We start from the raw sequence: 12,855 nt of genomic DNA on the forward strand, positions 1-12,855 counted from the left end.
TGCCTGTTTCTTACCCATTCAAAAGCTTGGCACTTTCATCTAATGACCGCAGGCGCTGTCTGCATTCCACAACAAATGTGTCCAAGGCATGTTGACAAGAATCCAGTTGCTCTTGTACACCTCCAGTCCCACCTTTAGTCAAATGCAACAGGAGTCTCTCTCCTTCCTCACACACCCTGGCCAAGCGCTCCTCGCCCTCCATAGCTTCCTCTAGGGCAATCTAAACGATGAGGGGTTGATTATCACATTTCACGGCAACAGAACGAACCATTGTTATAAGTAGCGTTAAATTTAAAGTCTTAGATACAGAATAAAACCCTATTAGATGGAGTCACATTTTACAGTTCGATGCTACCTTGAGCTTCTGTTGTTTGAAAGAAACGTAAAGAGCATCGCCTGTTTGCTCAAAGCAGCCTTCTATCCCTTCCTTCAGCTCAGACAGCCAGCAGTGGAAGCATTGTGTTTTGTCTGCCAAAAGAACGGAGAAACAAAGAGAGAGAGTGTGACAACCCATAAGAAGACATATATGTGAGCTGTTGCTGCGTGTGGCCAGATGGACTGTGTAGGTGTGTATGGATGCTAACAGCTCTCTGTTGTCTTAGTAACCAGCCTCAACCAATTCCACAGGGAGCTGTCATAATGTCAGTGGGAGATGCAGCGTCTCTGAGGCACAGGTGTGTGGCAGGGAGTGCCATGTGGAGTCACTTCCAACAAACATAAATAATGGAATATTTATGATCAACTATTCATGAGACAATTTAACGGTAAGTGGCTTTAAAATCACAGCTATAGTTTACGCACAACTGGAACATATAAAATTGATTTGATAATTTTAATATTTTGCTTGTATAGAAATAATAAATCAATTATTTAGATATACACATACATACATACTGTATATTTCTACGTCGCTCACCGGTAAATCTCTGCAGCAGAGTGTCCTGAAGGGACCCCAGAATCTGCCTGCGGTGTTGGGTCACTTCCTCATTTCTCTTTACTAAGTGGGACACAGCTTCACCCAACAGGGTCTGGTGTTGAGTTGGGTAGGCTCTACACAAGGCCCTCAGAGATTCACCTGCTACGTCCACACTCACCTCCAACTGTTTCTGGGACCTCTCAACTTCCTAAAAACAGAGTCAGGGATATACAGAATGCTATTATCAAATAATGGGATGTAAGTGCTGGACAACCCTGCCAAACAGCACACATAGTTGTTTAAACTCTGTCATTTACTTACCCTCTTATTATTTCAATTCTTACTTTCTTTCTCCTGCAGAACACAAAAGTAGATATTTTGAAGAATGTTGGTAGCCAAAAAGCGGCGATAGCCATTCACTTCTATGGTATGGACACAAAACCAATGCAAGTCAATTGGTATCGCTGTTGTTCGGTTACCTAGGATTCTTTAACATATCTTCTTTTGTGTTTTGCGGAAGAAAGAAAGTTAAACAGGCTTGAAATGATTAAATGATGACAGAACTATCCCTTTGCTGGTGTTTCTATCAGGCATTTTTATTTATTTTTTCCAGAAGGACCTCCTCGGTTATTTAGCTTCATAAGAACAACTAATTTTACACTAAACAGTTGGTCATCAGGAAATTTTTATGCAATTCACTGACCCTAATCTTATCCAAAATCTCAGGGTCAGAGGACGAGGAAAACTCTGACAATGTGCTCTCTGAGGTCTTCAGCTGTTCTGATATCTGGGAGATGAGATCCTGGAGCTGCTGTGTCTGAGAGCTGAAATCTTTATGCATGCCTCTGGTCTGTTCATACACGTCGGCCGCATGGCAAATCTGCTTTTTCAGGTCTGCAACCATCACCTTTAAAAACATACAAAAACCTTCACAAAGACTGGCAGCTTGTAGTTTTTTTACACAGATTACACGATCTGTGTTTACCTGTAGCTCAGTGTGTATGTAATGGGCATTCATCAGTTCCTGTAGTTCTGTTATCTTCTCCTCCAAGATCTTCAATTCATCCTCCTTAATATCCAACTCCAGCTACATACACAGAAACACATTTTGCTATTGTCTCATTTCATTTTTTATCCCACGTTGAAACCTAAAGTAAAGCAAATAATGCAATTTTGCAGTGATTGAATCAGATCTCACCTTAAAGTCAGTGAGGTGCTCCTCCATGTTTTGCGTGGAGAGGAGTCTGGCAGTTCCCTCACTGAGTTCGCTCACAGAGACGGCACTCCAACTCTCAATGTCATTGGCCATTTTATTAATGTCATTCCAAAGCTCAAGAGAGCGGGTCAACAGACTGATGTCTGAATCCATCTTCTCAGAGATCTGCACAATGACAGATGGTTGTCATTCAGTTTTTGTTATAAATGCATCATCTACAGTGTATAGTGAAATGATAATGCATTTTATTCGTCCATGCATTCCAGGGGCGTTTCCTTTCGAATGAGAATATTATTAACAGTTCAGAAATAGAATAGGACAGCGGATAGAACGTATTGAGCTAAATATGAGATAAATCAGCGTGTACAACAGTGTGAAACAGCAACCCCGCTCGAAAGAATTCCAAAAGGGAGGCAGCGTTTCTCTTGCCTCCTCTAAGCTCATTGACTTTACATATACCCGCTAAAGCGTGCTGTGAGTTTGAGTGGGGGTAATTGAAAAGAATGGAGAAAAGTCACGTGAGATGAGGCAATGCCTCCAACGGGCTATGATTGGATTAACTCATCAGCGAGATCCCGCCTTCCTGCTCGTCTTCGTCATACATTTTAAACTGTGGGTGCTAAATTAGACTGAAGGTTAATTAAATTGTTTTATTAGTTGTATTAATCAGAGTTTAGGATTCGTGTCGGAGATGGCGGAGGCAGAGGAGTTATCGATTGTTGACAGAATATTACGTGGTTCAGATTTGTTCAAAAACTTTTGCTTGTGATCAGGCTTGCTCAGGATAGCAGCAAGGCTAAAGTAAGTCACATCTATTTGATTTGATCTCTTAAATGCTTTTAGTATTTCTGGGACTGCTAATAATTAAATTGATGGTATTGGTAATGATGTTATTCTTATATAGGAAATCCCAAATGTTCCAGAAGAAGACAAAGGTGGTGTTGATGTACCTTTTCCCAAAGCAGGGAAAATAAAAAACTAAAAAAATCAGAAGTACATACTGTAATGAACTTGTAGTAATTAAAAGGAATTTTTCACACATAAACACTGAAATGACACTGGTTTTCTGACAATCGCACTTGTTAATAGTGCAGAGATGAACAAAAATGACATGGGTAGAAATCTGCCTCCTCATTTTTTTAAGTCCACCGCACACCACTGATGCATTCCTATGGAATCGAAACCATGACCCTGGCGTCGCTAGCACAATGCACTACAAGTGGCCATTTATACAACATCCAATTGAATGTAGACAACATACTTTTAGCCACTGATCTACAATGTTATCCATCTCTCCGGTGATCTTTTCACTCTGCAGGTTTTCCTCTGGAACCTTCTTTAACAGACTAGTGAAGCGTTTGCCTGTACCAATGAGCTGATTTAGGTCCTCCTTAGTGGCCGCCAACTCTGGCTTCACTGCTTCCAGCTGAGTAAACAGAGATAACAACATTACATGATCAGATTCTTTATCGTCTGTTTAACAGCAAGAGCATACACCACCATTTAGACTGGAAGAGGCGCTTACCCGTAACAGAGCTCTGCGGATGTCATCAGGGTTGTGTGGGTCTGACTGGGCCACGGTGATGGCATGAGCTCTCTCTATGACAGAGCTGATCTTGGTTCTTAAAGTCTGGTATTCCCTAAGGACATCCAGCAGCACTGCAGACAGGTCATGGCTGTATGGGACAAACACAAGCAGTCAGGTTCTGTGTCATATCGAACAACAGAAATCTAGTTTCTTTGAAAGGCAGTGGGGTCCAAAAGCCAAAATTCTTATCTGATTAAAAAAATAAATAATGGAAATCACAAAAATGTTAACTAGGTCAATAGCATCAATAGAACTATACAAGAACACACTTGAGGTATTGGTTATATTTCAAAAGCTCTCCTCTCTTTCTTCGGTTTCTTTAATCCAACACATAATCCATTTAGAGAGTCACCCACATATCCATCAAACAATGCACACACAATAAACCGCATTTAAACTGCATTTTAACATGGCAACAGTCGCAACCTGTCAAATTTCCCATCCATCAACCCACTGGCCCAGTCCTGCCTCCCCCACCCATTAGTCATCTATATCAAGCTCAATTTTATAAACCATTCATCTACCCAATCACAGAGCTTTTCAATGAGAAACTTAGTGTATTAAGACCTGCATTCTAATATACTCACGCCTCCACAATAATCCCCCTGATTCTCTCCCAGGTGGACTGGACCAGGGCTACATCCCGTTGGGCTTCTCCTGCCAGCTCAGAGTCTCTTTGGATTAGTTGTTCTCCTCTTTCCCCCAACCAAAGTTGACTGTGCTGTAGGGCCTGTAGCTCCTCTTCCAACTGCTTGAGCATCCATAACCTGTCAATCATATAAAATGACAGAACACTGTGGGTTGAAATAAAGGTATATTATCACTACAATAAAATTACAAAAAATACTAATTTTATACAGTATACAGCTAAACCATCCACACCGAGGATACATTTTTAGCACAAAAAATATATGATGAATTAATAATTAAACAATTATATTTTTAATATCAGAAATATCCTCTTGCTTTGTATTAACATTGAAATGTTCTTTTTCTCTATTTATTGGTACTATTTTTTTTCTTTTAAAGTGTATTTGCTCACAATTACTTTTGAGTAATGAATTGAGTATCTTCTTGTTCAGTTTTTTTGTTGATGCTTTTGTACTGCATCTTAAAATGTATAAAAAAATATAATAAAACTATATATCCTAGTGTAACAATGCAGGATTTATTAAAAGCTATGTCAGTTTTTGAATTGGTCAAAATGAGAGAATATTCGTTATTGGTCGATAAAAGCAATTCTTCACAATATAGGCAATCAATGAATAAATTACATCTGAAAGTTATGAAATATTAATTTAATCTTCACAATCGGTATTCAAGAATATCACTCAGGATAATTGACGATCGGTATCGGTGGAAAATTTATTTATTTAGTATTGGTGCATCTTTAGTCAAATTTATAAGAAATGTAAAGGTATTCAAACCTTCTTAACATTAAACTTAGTGTAAACATATTTGGTCTAAATACATAAATGATTTATTGATATTATTATCTTTTTATTTAATAAAAATAAATGTATCTAAATTTTAAAACATACTGTATTTTAGATAAGTGATGGTTGCACTTCAAAGATATATTGAAATTAATACTAAATAAATAAATATTAATAATAATAAACCTCTTTCTAACTGACTTGATGGCACAAATAGTTTTCCATATAGAACCTACATAAGGAGTCATCAGTCTCATTCATGAATTAGAATGTTCAAATCATTTACTTCCTCACTGAATTGTATCAGATTATGAGCTTGCTTACTGAACCATATTTACGGTACAACTGAAAAAGAAAAAACATAAAATTGGTGTAAACAGTCCCTAAGGAAGAGCAAAGAATCAGTGCTGGTGTACCTCTGCTGAAAGGCCTGTGTGCTAGCTTCTGCAGGCCATGGTATATTAACTCTGTCATCCAACTTTGCCAGACTCCCGAGTAGTAGCTCCTTCCGTCCCCTAAAGGAGCTCCACAAGGTCGCCAGTGCCTCTGCTTCGCTCTGCTTTGTCCCAATGCTCCTCTGTAGCACCTGCAAGCTCAATGCAATATAATCCACCAGTTCTCTGCAGGATGTTCTTTCCCCCTCGACCCCCTGCAGATGTAAGTGTGCCTTGTTCAGGTTAATGTCCAAACTGATGGCCTGCACCTCCAGAGATGCTAACTCCTTAGCCAGTTCCCCCAGTTCCCGATTTACATCATTGATTTTAGATCTATCCCAGCTTTCTTTTCCTTCAACTGCTTGGTGAAACGTCCGAAGAGATGTTTTAGATTTATTATAGGTCTCAAAGAAAGCTTTGAGTTTGAGTAGAGCTTCATCTCGATGGTCTAAAAAACTTCGAGCGTCATTGAAGAGTTGATAGCAGACATCCTTCTTGGTCTGGAGGTGTTGTAGGTCATTTGGGGCTAAAGATGGACCGAGGGCATCTATATATGGCAGTAAAGCCTCTATTGATTTTTCTTGGGTTTTGAGAGAGGCCGTGTCCTCCTTTAGACAACACATAATAAATAGACAAAATTAAGTTAAATTGTGTACATTGATGACAGGATTATAACTGCACTACACAAATAATGTACCTTTATTTTGGAGTCAACAGACTTCAGATCAATGATGCTGACTGTCCAGGTGCTTTGAATGTGTCTGAGGAAGTTCTCACTCCACTGAGTCAAATCAAGCAGAGAATGACTGAACTGCTCCAACTGAGCGAGATGAGACTGGAGCTCATGAATCCTAACAGAACATCACCAAATGCATGTTAACGCCAAAAAAATTATAACAGTTTTCTTAAAACATTTGGATTTGAGAGGAACATATTCCAGGATTCAATTATTTTTTAGTGTCATGTTTAAACTCTGTTTTCTAAGAAGATAACGTTTTTCAACGTACAGTCATGGCCAAAAATGATGAAAAATGATGCTCTATTAAGCTGTATTCAGTCAAGACTCTGACTATAAAATAATACATCCAAAGAGGATCAACAAATATCAATCACAGATCAAGTTGAAGTCAATAGTTGCTTCAGGCTGGTTTTTCAATGCATTTGTTTCTGTATATTAAATTAAACTCCCTGATATGCTGTTTTTGACAAATCTTTTTGTCCAGTGTTTTGTCCATTTGTTACCATACCCCTCATATTTGGATGCTTTTATCTAACCTGAGGGAACATTATTAGCAAATTTTGTACAAATACTGTATGCTCCCCGGAACATCACTTTTGGACACTAGTTTGTCTCTGCTATTTAAAGTTATTTAACATTCTGAACAACAATCAGGAGCACAAAAGCTAAAAACCTTTTTAATAACAACCTGAAGGTAGTTTATACCTGACTGGTATGTTGGTACTGAGAGAACACCACCTCTCCTCCAGGTTACAGTGGAGATCTCCGATTTCTGTGACTCGTTCTTCTAAACATGAGGCGTACAGAGACTCTTCCCGGGTCTCAAGACTTTCCAACAAAGACTCCTGAAAGGGAACTTCTGACTGCATGTCCTGGCAAATCAGAGGACCATCAAGACAAATCACCTCATATGGCTTCAGGTTTAATAACACCCAGACAAATAATACAGTTATTGAATGATTTAACTTATATATTTTTTGATTTACACTCACCTGCAGTGTCTGAAGTTGGCTGTTAAGGTTTGCGATGTCTGCGCTCAAGTAGGGACAATCTGGACTGCATAGAGTTTCACATCTGTTCAACCAGGACTGCAGAAGCAACAGATCCCTCTCATACCTGAAATCAGAGGGGGCCAAAACATTGTTGTTTTTGTTCTGTTCTTGTTTGTAATTTAGGTAATAGAGAGACACACCATGTCACAAATAAACAAGTAAACACATGCCTCTGCCACAGAGTCAACAGGTTTTCTAGTTTTGATTGTTTTTCAGTGGCCTGCTGGGTATGTAATTTGTGAGCTTGCTGAAGCTCAGCCACAGCTCTCTCCAGCTGGCCTTCATCAGACATCAGTCTCCTCCAGCCCAGATTCAGAGACATCAACCTGGGTCCCAGCTGCTGCAGACGCTGCATTACGTCCTGGGAATCAAAGACACATAATCATAAAATCTATAGACTTTAGTTTACATCACAGACAGACAGTGATTTGCTATTAGTAGTCGAAGAGGCCGCTTTTAATGGGGGATTATTCTCAGTGCATTTTATTTACACAAAATAAAAGTGCATTATGAGTAATCAATATGTGAAATAAATTGTATGGTACTTATACATACACAGGAAAATCGCCAGTGTTCAAAAAATTTAATTAACACAGTGAGTGTGAGTGTCAAATTAACACTCAAAGTCTATATATAATCCACACTCTCAAAGTATGGATTATATTTACACTGTGAGAGTTAATTTGACTTTTTTAACACTAACAATTTTGCTGTGATATGCACTCAAGATCTTACATTTTTAGACTTTTATATTATGGTTTAGAATGGGTAGTTAAAATTTACATTAAGATTTTTGATCAATTAAATACTTTAATTTACTAATATTTTAATTTTAAACTATTTGAATCACTATTTGCTGCCACAGGTCTAATATGGTCCTGTATTCTTAAAAATCAATTGGCAACAAGTCTACAAAAACAAGTTGGAAGGTTGGAATGCGTGCCGCTATCTCCTTTGTTTGACGTCAGATTTCAGGCTTCTGATTGGCCAACATGGCTTTATGGTTAGGGTTATATCGCCACCTGTTGGTTTGGCATGCATTTGACAGTGTTTTATAGCGGTTTTCGTGTGGATGCGCGTTTTTTTGAAACGAGGAAGGAAAATCTCAGTTCATAAAAATAACGGTGTAAGTGTTATTATGTACAAATGAAGAGTTTGGTTCCAAAATGAGATCAAATATATAGATTTCAAAAATCATGTTGTCTTGTTATAGTGCATTCCAATTAATATCAATCAAACCGCAGTTGGTTTGTTTTGATTTAAGCCATAATAACAAAAAATACAGCAAACTAACACAAGAAAAACTATTTTAACAGTTTAAAAGTATGATTTAAAAAATATATTTAAAACAGTTTTTTCTTTTTGGAACCAAATTCTTCAAATATTGAATGTAGTCTCTTCCTCCCAAAATAATAAATGCCAACTACCCATATAAAGGTTCCTGGCATGGTGATACTGACCATATGTTCATGGAGCGTTTTATATGTTCTTGACGCTGATGTACAGGAAGTTATCGGCACATTCAGCTTTTCTTGTAGTCCTGTCATCAAACCTTCAACCTTAAATGCAGGAAAAAATAAAAGAAACAATTGTACAAATGAACTTCATTACATATTAACATGAAAAAGCTCTTTCAGAAATCAGAATGTGTGGACAGCGCTGGTACCTCATTGAGATCTTGGGTAAATTGTTTTGTATTTCTCAAGCTGGATTGTAGCTCAGCCTCTCGTTGCTTAACGCTGCTCGTAAACTCTTCCTGGTATCTCCCAATCTGCTTGAAGCGAGCTTTAATTCGGCCTGCTTCGTTTGGCATGATGAAATGCATTAAAGTCTGAAAGTCTGTCTTCAGTCGACTGAAGACTTCCACCTTCTCCTCTAAGCTCTTCCTCGACATCTAAGGGAACAAAAACATTTGATCCAGGCTTCAATGCTTTTAAATACAAATCAAGCTATTTTCTTCTGGTACCGGACATTTGTCTGTTTACCTCAACAGCGTGAATCTGCTCATCCAGGTTAGCAAAGGTTCTGCTCACATCTTCAAGATCCCTCTTACTATCACAGATCCAAGAGAAAAAAGCCTCAGACTCACAGCTGAAACTCTGCCACCACTTGTGCATCAGCTCCAGATCTAATGTGCTATTAGAAAAGAGAGACAGGAAAGATTAATAATATTAAGTATAATGGATCAGCAAACATCCACAGCAAATGGTGAATCTATTAAAATATGGTACAGAACTGTATATGCAAAGACAGTTCAGTCTTACATTTTCTTGAGGCTGGCCTGTATCTCTTGAACTCTTTCTCGTGTGGAATAGGCTTGGTCCTGCAGTAAGGACTGATTCTGAGGTCCAAGCCTTATATCCAGTGAAGACTTTTCCAGTGACTCAGACCGTGCAGCAAACCTTTTACTCTGCTCATGAAGATCCTAAACAAACACAAAAAGTATTATACTGAGCCTGTTCATCTGATGTATTTTTTTATTACATATTTTTGTATATGCTCTTACTTTCACATTGCTTAGTTCAGTAGCGAGGCTCTCCAGGCTACTAAAGATACGCTCCCTCTCCAGGACAACACTGACATCAAACACAAACTTCCATATGGCCTTTCTTTCCTCTTCGAAGTCCTGCCATGCACTTACAGTCACCTTATAAGCAATATGGAAACACTTTTAATATAATATATGATGTGCAGTCATTTAATATATAATACTTTGAGCATTAATAGTGCAGTTCATCAGACGTAAATTACTTTTGTTGTATCATATATGACTTTATTTAATCCATAGAACACAAAAGGAGATTCTAGGCAGAGTTTACAAGAGACACGGCCATGAGATTCATTTAAACTGTATGGTTGTACAGCGGAAATAAAAATGTCATACAGGTTTGCAACCTAAAGATTTACCATTTTGATTTAAAACTTTGGTCGGGCCATCATTTATCTACGAACATTGTTCCTTTGGCTCAGTGGTTGGAGGAATGTATGTTGGTTCAGGGAACACAAATACTAATAAAATGTAAGTAGCTTTGGATAATAGCGCCTGCCAAATGCATACAAATTTAAATGTGAATATGTGCTAACAGGCAGCTTCCTACTGTATGTAACTTTTTACAGATGTCAGAAGAAATAAACAACATTGTAAAGATCAATCTGATAAATATGTAAGTATGTTGTTTGACTCCGAGAGAGTCAGTCACAACGACGGTAGTTCAATATTTTCACGAGTCACGTGATTCATGGAGCCTTCAGATAATTCCAGGAAGTTATTTTTTCTTTTAAATGTTTTATTTCTTTCATTTTTTATTCATTAAATGACTTACGTTTTTAAATGGGTTAAAAGTTTGTCACAATCGGTCTGTTTAGCTATTGAGCGCCTCCATGAACCGGCATTGCTGTGAAAAAAACTGTTCCATTGGAGTCAACGGAGTTGTCGCAACTCTCAATGGCTCTGGTTAGATTGAAAGCATTACCTCCAGGTGTTTCTCCTGAACATCCATCTCATTTGCGTATTGGGACTTCAGATTTTGCTGTAAGTACACATAGAAGAGTAAAATAAATTATTTTCACATCTTGGAATCATGCTTGACAAACAATCATTTATTCACCGCAATTGGTTGCAGACATTCATCACTTTTATTTAATAACATGTCAGCAAAAGGAATCTCACAATCCCTACCTGGTGAATGAGGAGCATCTGTTTCGCCTCCGCGATGTTTTCAGCTTTCAGTATTTTTCGGTGCTCCTGCGTGTGGATCCCCTCCTCTTCATAAAGCACCTCCTCTTCAGTCTTTGTGTTCTTCTCAGTGGGAACTGCAACAGTACCGTCCTGAGAAAACAGACAAAAAAACGATTTTAGGTGCGATATATAATCTCAAATTGTTTTAACGTCTTTCACCAGCTCCCAGAAAAACTGTATGATACGATATGATGATTTCTTCCCGAACACTGTTTCAGAACTTGTTTGAGCAGGCCAGTAAAGCTAAATTAATATATTAATATTATTAGAGTTTATCTGTAAAGACTCAGAATAACACTAGAGATGATAAATCATAATACAGACCATATTGTGTTCAGAAAAGCATCTACTAGGTGGACCAGGCACACATAAAATGCAACTGTCCAACTAAACCACACTAAAAACAAGGACTCGCTGAATACTTGAGATCGCCATTCACCTCAGACTGACAGAGTAGCAGTGTAGAAAACTCTATTGCGAGTTTCTCGAGAGCAGCTCTGTGTGTGTGAACGTCACTCTCAGGACTTATTTCTTCCAGCACAGTGAGACGAGCTCTGAGCCAGCCCAGAATCTCACCCTGAGCCTTCACCGCCGGCCGCTCCGTCTGCAGACAGATAGGGAAGATGGGGTTATGTCAAACTGCGGTCTGCATTTAATCACGGGCATGAATGCATTAGGGATGAGCTCACCTGGACAGTGGAGCTTTTAGCATCAACCTGCAATGCCTGCTGGGAGAAAAGCCATCCAGACAGCTCACTGAACCTAGAGTCACAACGAGACAATATAATTCACATTTATTTGTATAAAGCTTTTCATAATGTATTTAACAAACAGAAACAAATAAGATTTTTAGACAAAGTGAAATTAAAAAAGTATAATTTTAATCACAGCAACATGGAGAAACAAAACAGCTTATAGACCACTTCGTAAGATGTAAAGAAGCACTTCCAGTTTCATTATTATGATTTTTTAAATCTTACATAGATAATAAAATCTTTAAGATATTTGTTGATAAATGTTTTCAGTTTTACATGTTCTGTTGCTTGTACTTTGTAAAAAACTGAAACAGGAATTTCTTCTGGAACGGCATTGTTCATGTCTTCCAAAGTGGTCTATACCAGCCTTTCAAAGGGGGCTTCAGCACTTGTCAGATGGTCAAGTTCAGAAACCTGGGGGTCAACCAACTAAAACAGCTGAACACCTGTTTGTATCTTACCTGATGTGCCACTCTCTCCATTTATCTGGATGTTTTTGGAGTCGCAGGTATGTTCTCTCCACTAAACTCCTGACGTCTGCGAGATGATCTCTAGTCTCTTCAAGCTTTTGATGGCCAACGTCGTTTTCTGGAAGATCTTGACAGAGCTGCTCCATTGTCTTAAGTCTTTTTTCACATTCAGATAGAGGGTTTTTCTCTCTGAAAAATGTCTAAAGGTCCATAAAAATACAAAATTATATTATTCACATTTTAATACAGTCTTCGTGCTGCAAAGACCGGCTTTAACTTCGGATGCCAGTCCCCGTCATGGGGGTCTGGTATGCTTAGACTTTTTAAAAGGGTAGTTCACCCAAAATGGGCAATACTTTCATCATTTACTCACCCGCATGTCATTTCAAACCTCTATGACTTTCTTCTGCAGCCCACAAAATATATTTTGATGATATGTTGATAACCAAACAACATTGGCCCCCCATTGACTTTCATTGTATGGACATAAAACCATTTAATAAATAATAA

At 38.3% G+C, this 12,855-nt stretch overlaps 2 protein-coding genes across 2 annotated transcripts in view; both read right to left on the reverse strand.

The window, feature by feature from the left end:
- The window catches only part of LOC306904202 (nesprin-1-like), a 75,163-nt gene extending 71,611 nt beyond the window's left edge, over positions 1-3,552 (reverse strand). Inside the window, exons 1-7 of the mRNA XM_079473959.1 lie at positions 3,394-3,552; positions 2,115-2,297; positions 1,902-2,003; positions 1,620-1,823; positions 917-1,124; positions 356-468; positions 15-220 (exon numbers count right to left, since the gene is read on the reverse strand). Coding sequence (XP_079330085.1) covers positions 15-220; positions 356-468; positions 917-1,124; positions 1,620-1,823; positions 1,902-2,003; positions 2,115-2,297; positions 3,394-3,423 — 1,046 coding nt within the window. The 5' untranslated portion in view covers positions 3,424-3,552. The remainder of the gene's footprint in view (positions 1-14; positions 221-355; positions 469-916; positions 1,125-1,619; positions 1,824-1,901; positions 2,004-2,114; positions 2,298-3,393) is intronic.
- Positions 3,553-9,014: 5,462 nt separating this feature from the next.
- LOC306904589 (nesprin-1-like) lies at positions 9,015-12,539 on the reverse strand (the record flags this gene model as incomplete). The annotated part of the gene is made up of 9 exons (XM_079474575.1): positions 12,337-12,539; positions 11,810-11,882; positions 11,560-11,724; positions 11,061-11,210; positions 10,855-10,911; positions 9,888-10,028; positions 9,646-9,806; positions 9,367-9,517; positions 9,015-9,275 (listed from the first exon to the last, which is right to left on the reverse strand). Exons 1-9 carry the CDS (start codon positions 12,489-12,491, stop codon positions 9,015-9,017), a joined length of 1,314 nt encoding a protein of 437 aa, XP_079330701.1. The 5' UTR covers positions 12,492-12,539.
- Between the last annotated feature and the right edge of the window lie 316 nt (positions 12,540-12,855).

Source organism: Barbatula barbatula (genome assembly GCF_947034865.1).
Source record: "Barbatula barbatula genome assembly, chromosome: 15".
Classification (NCBI taxonomy): Eukaryota; Metazoa; Chordata; class Actinopteri; order Cypriniformes; family Nemacheilidae; genus Barbatula; species Barbatula barbatula.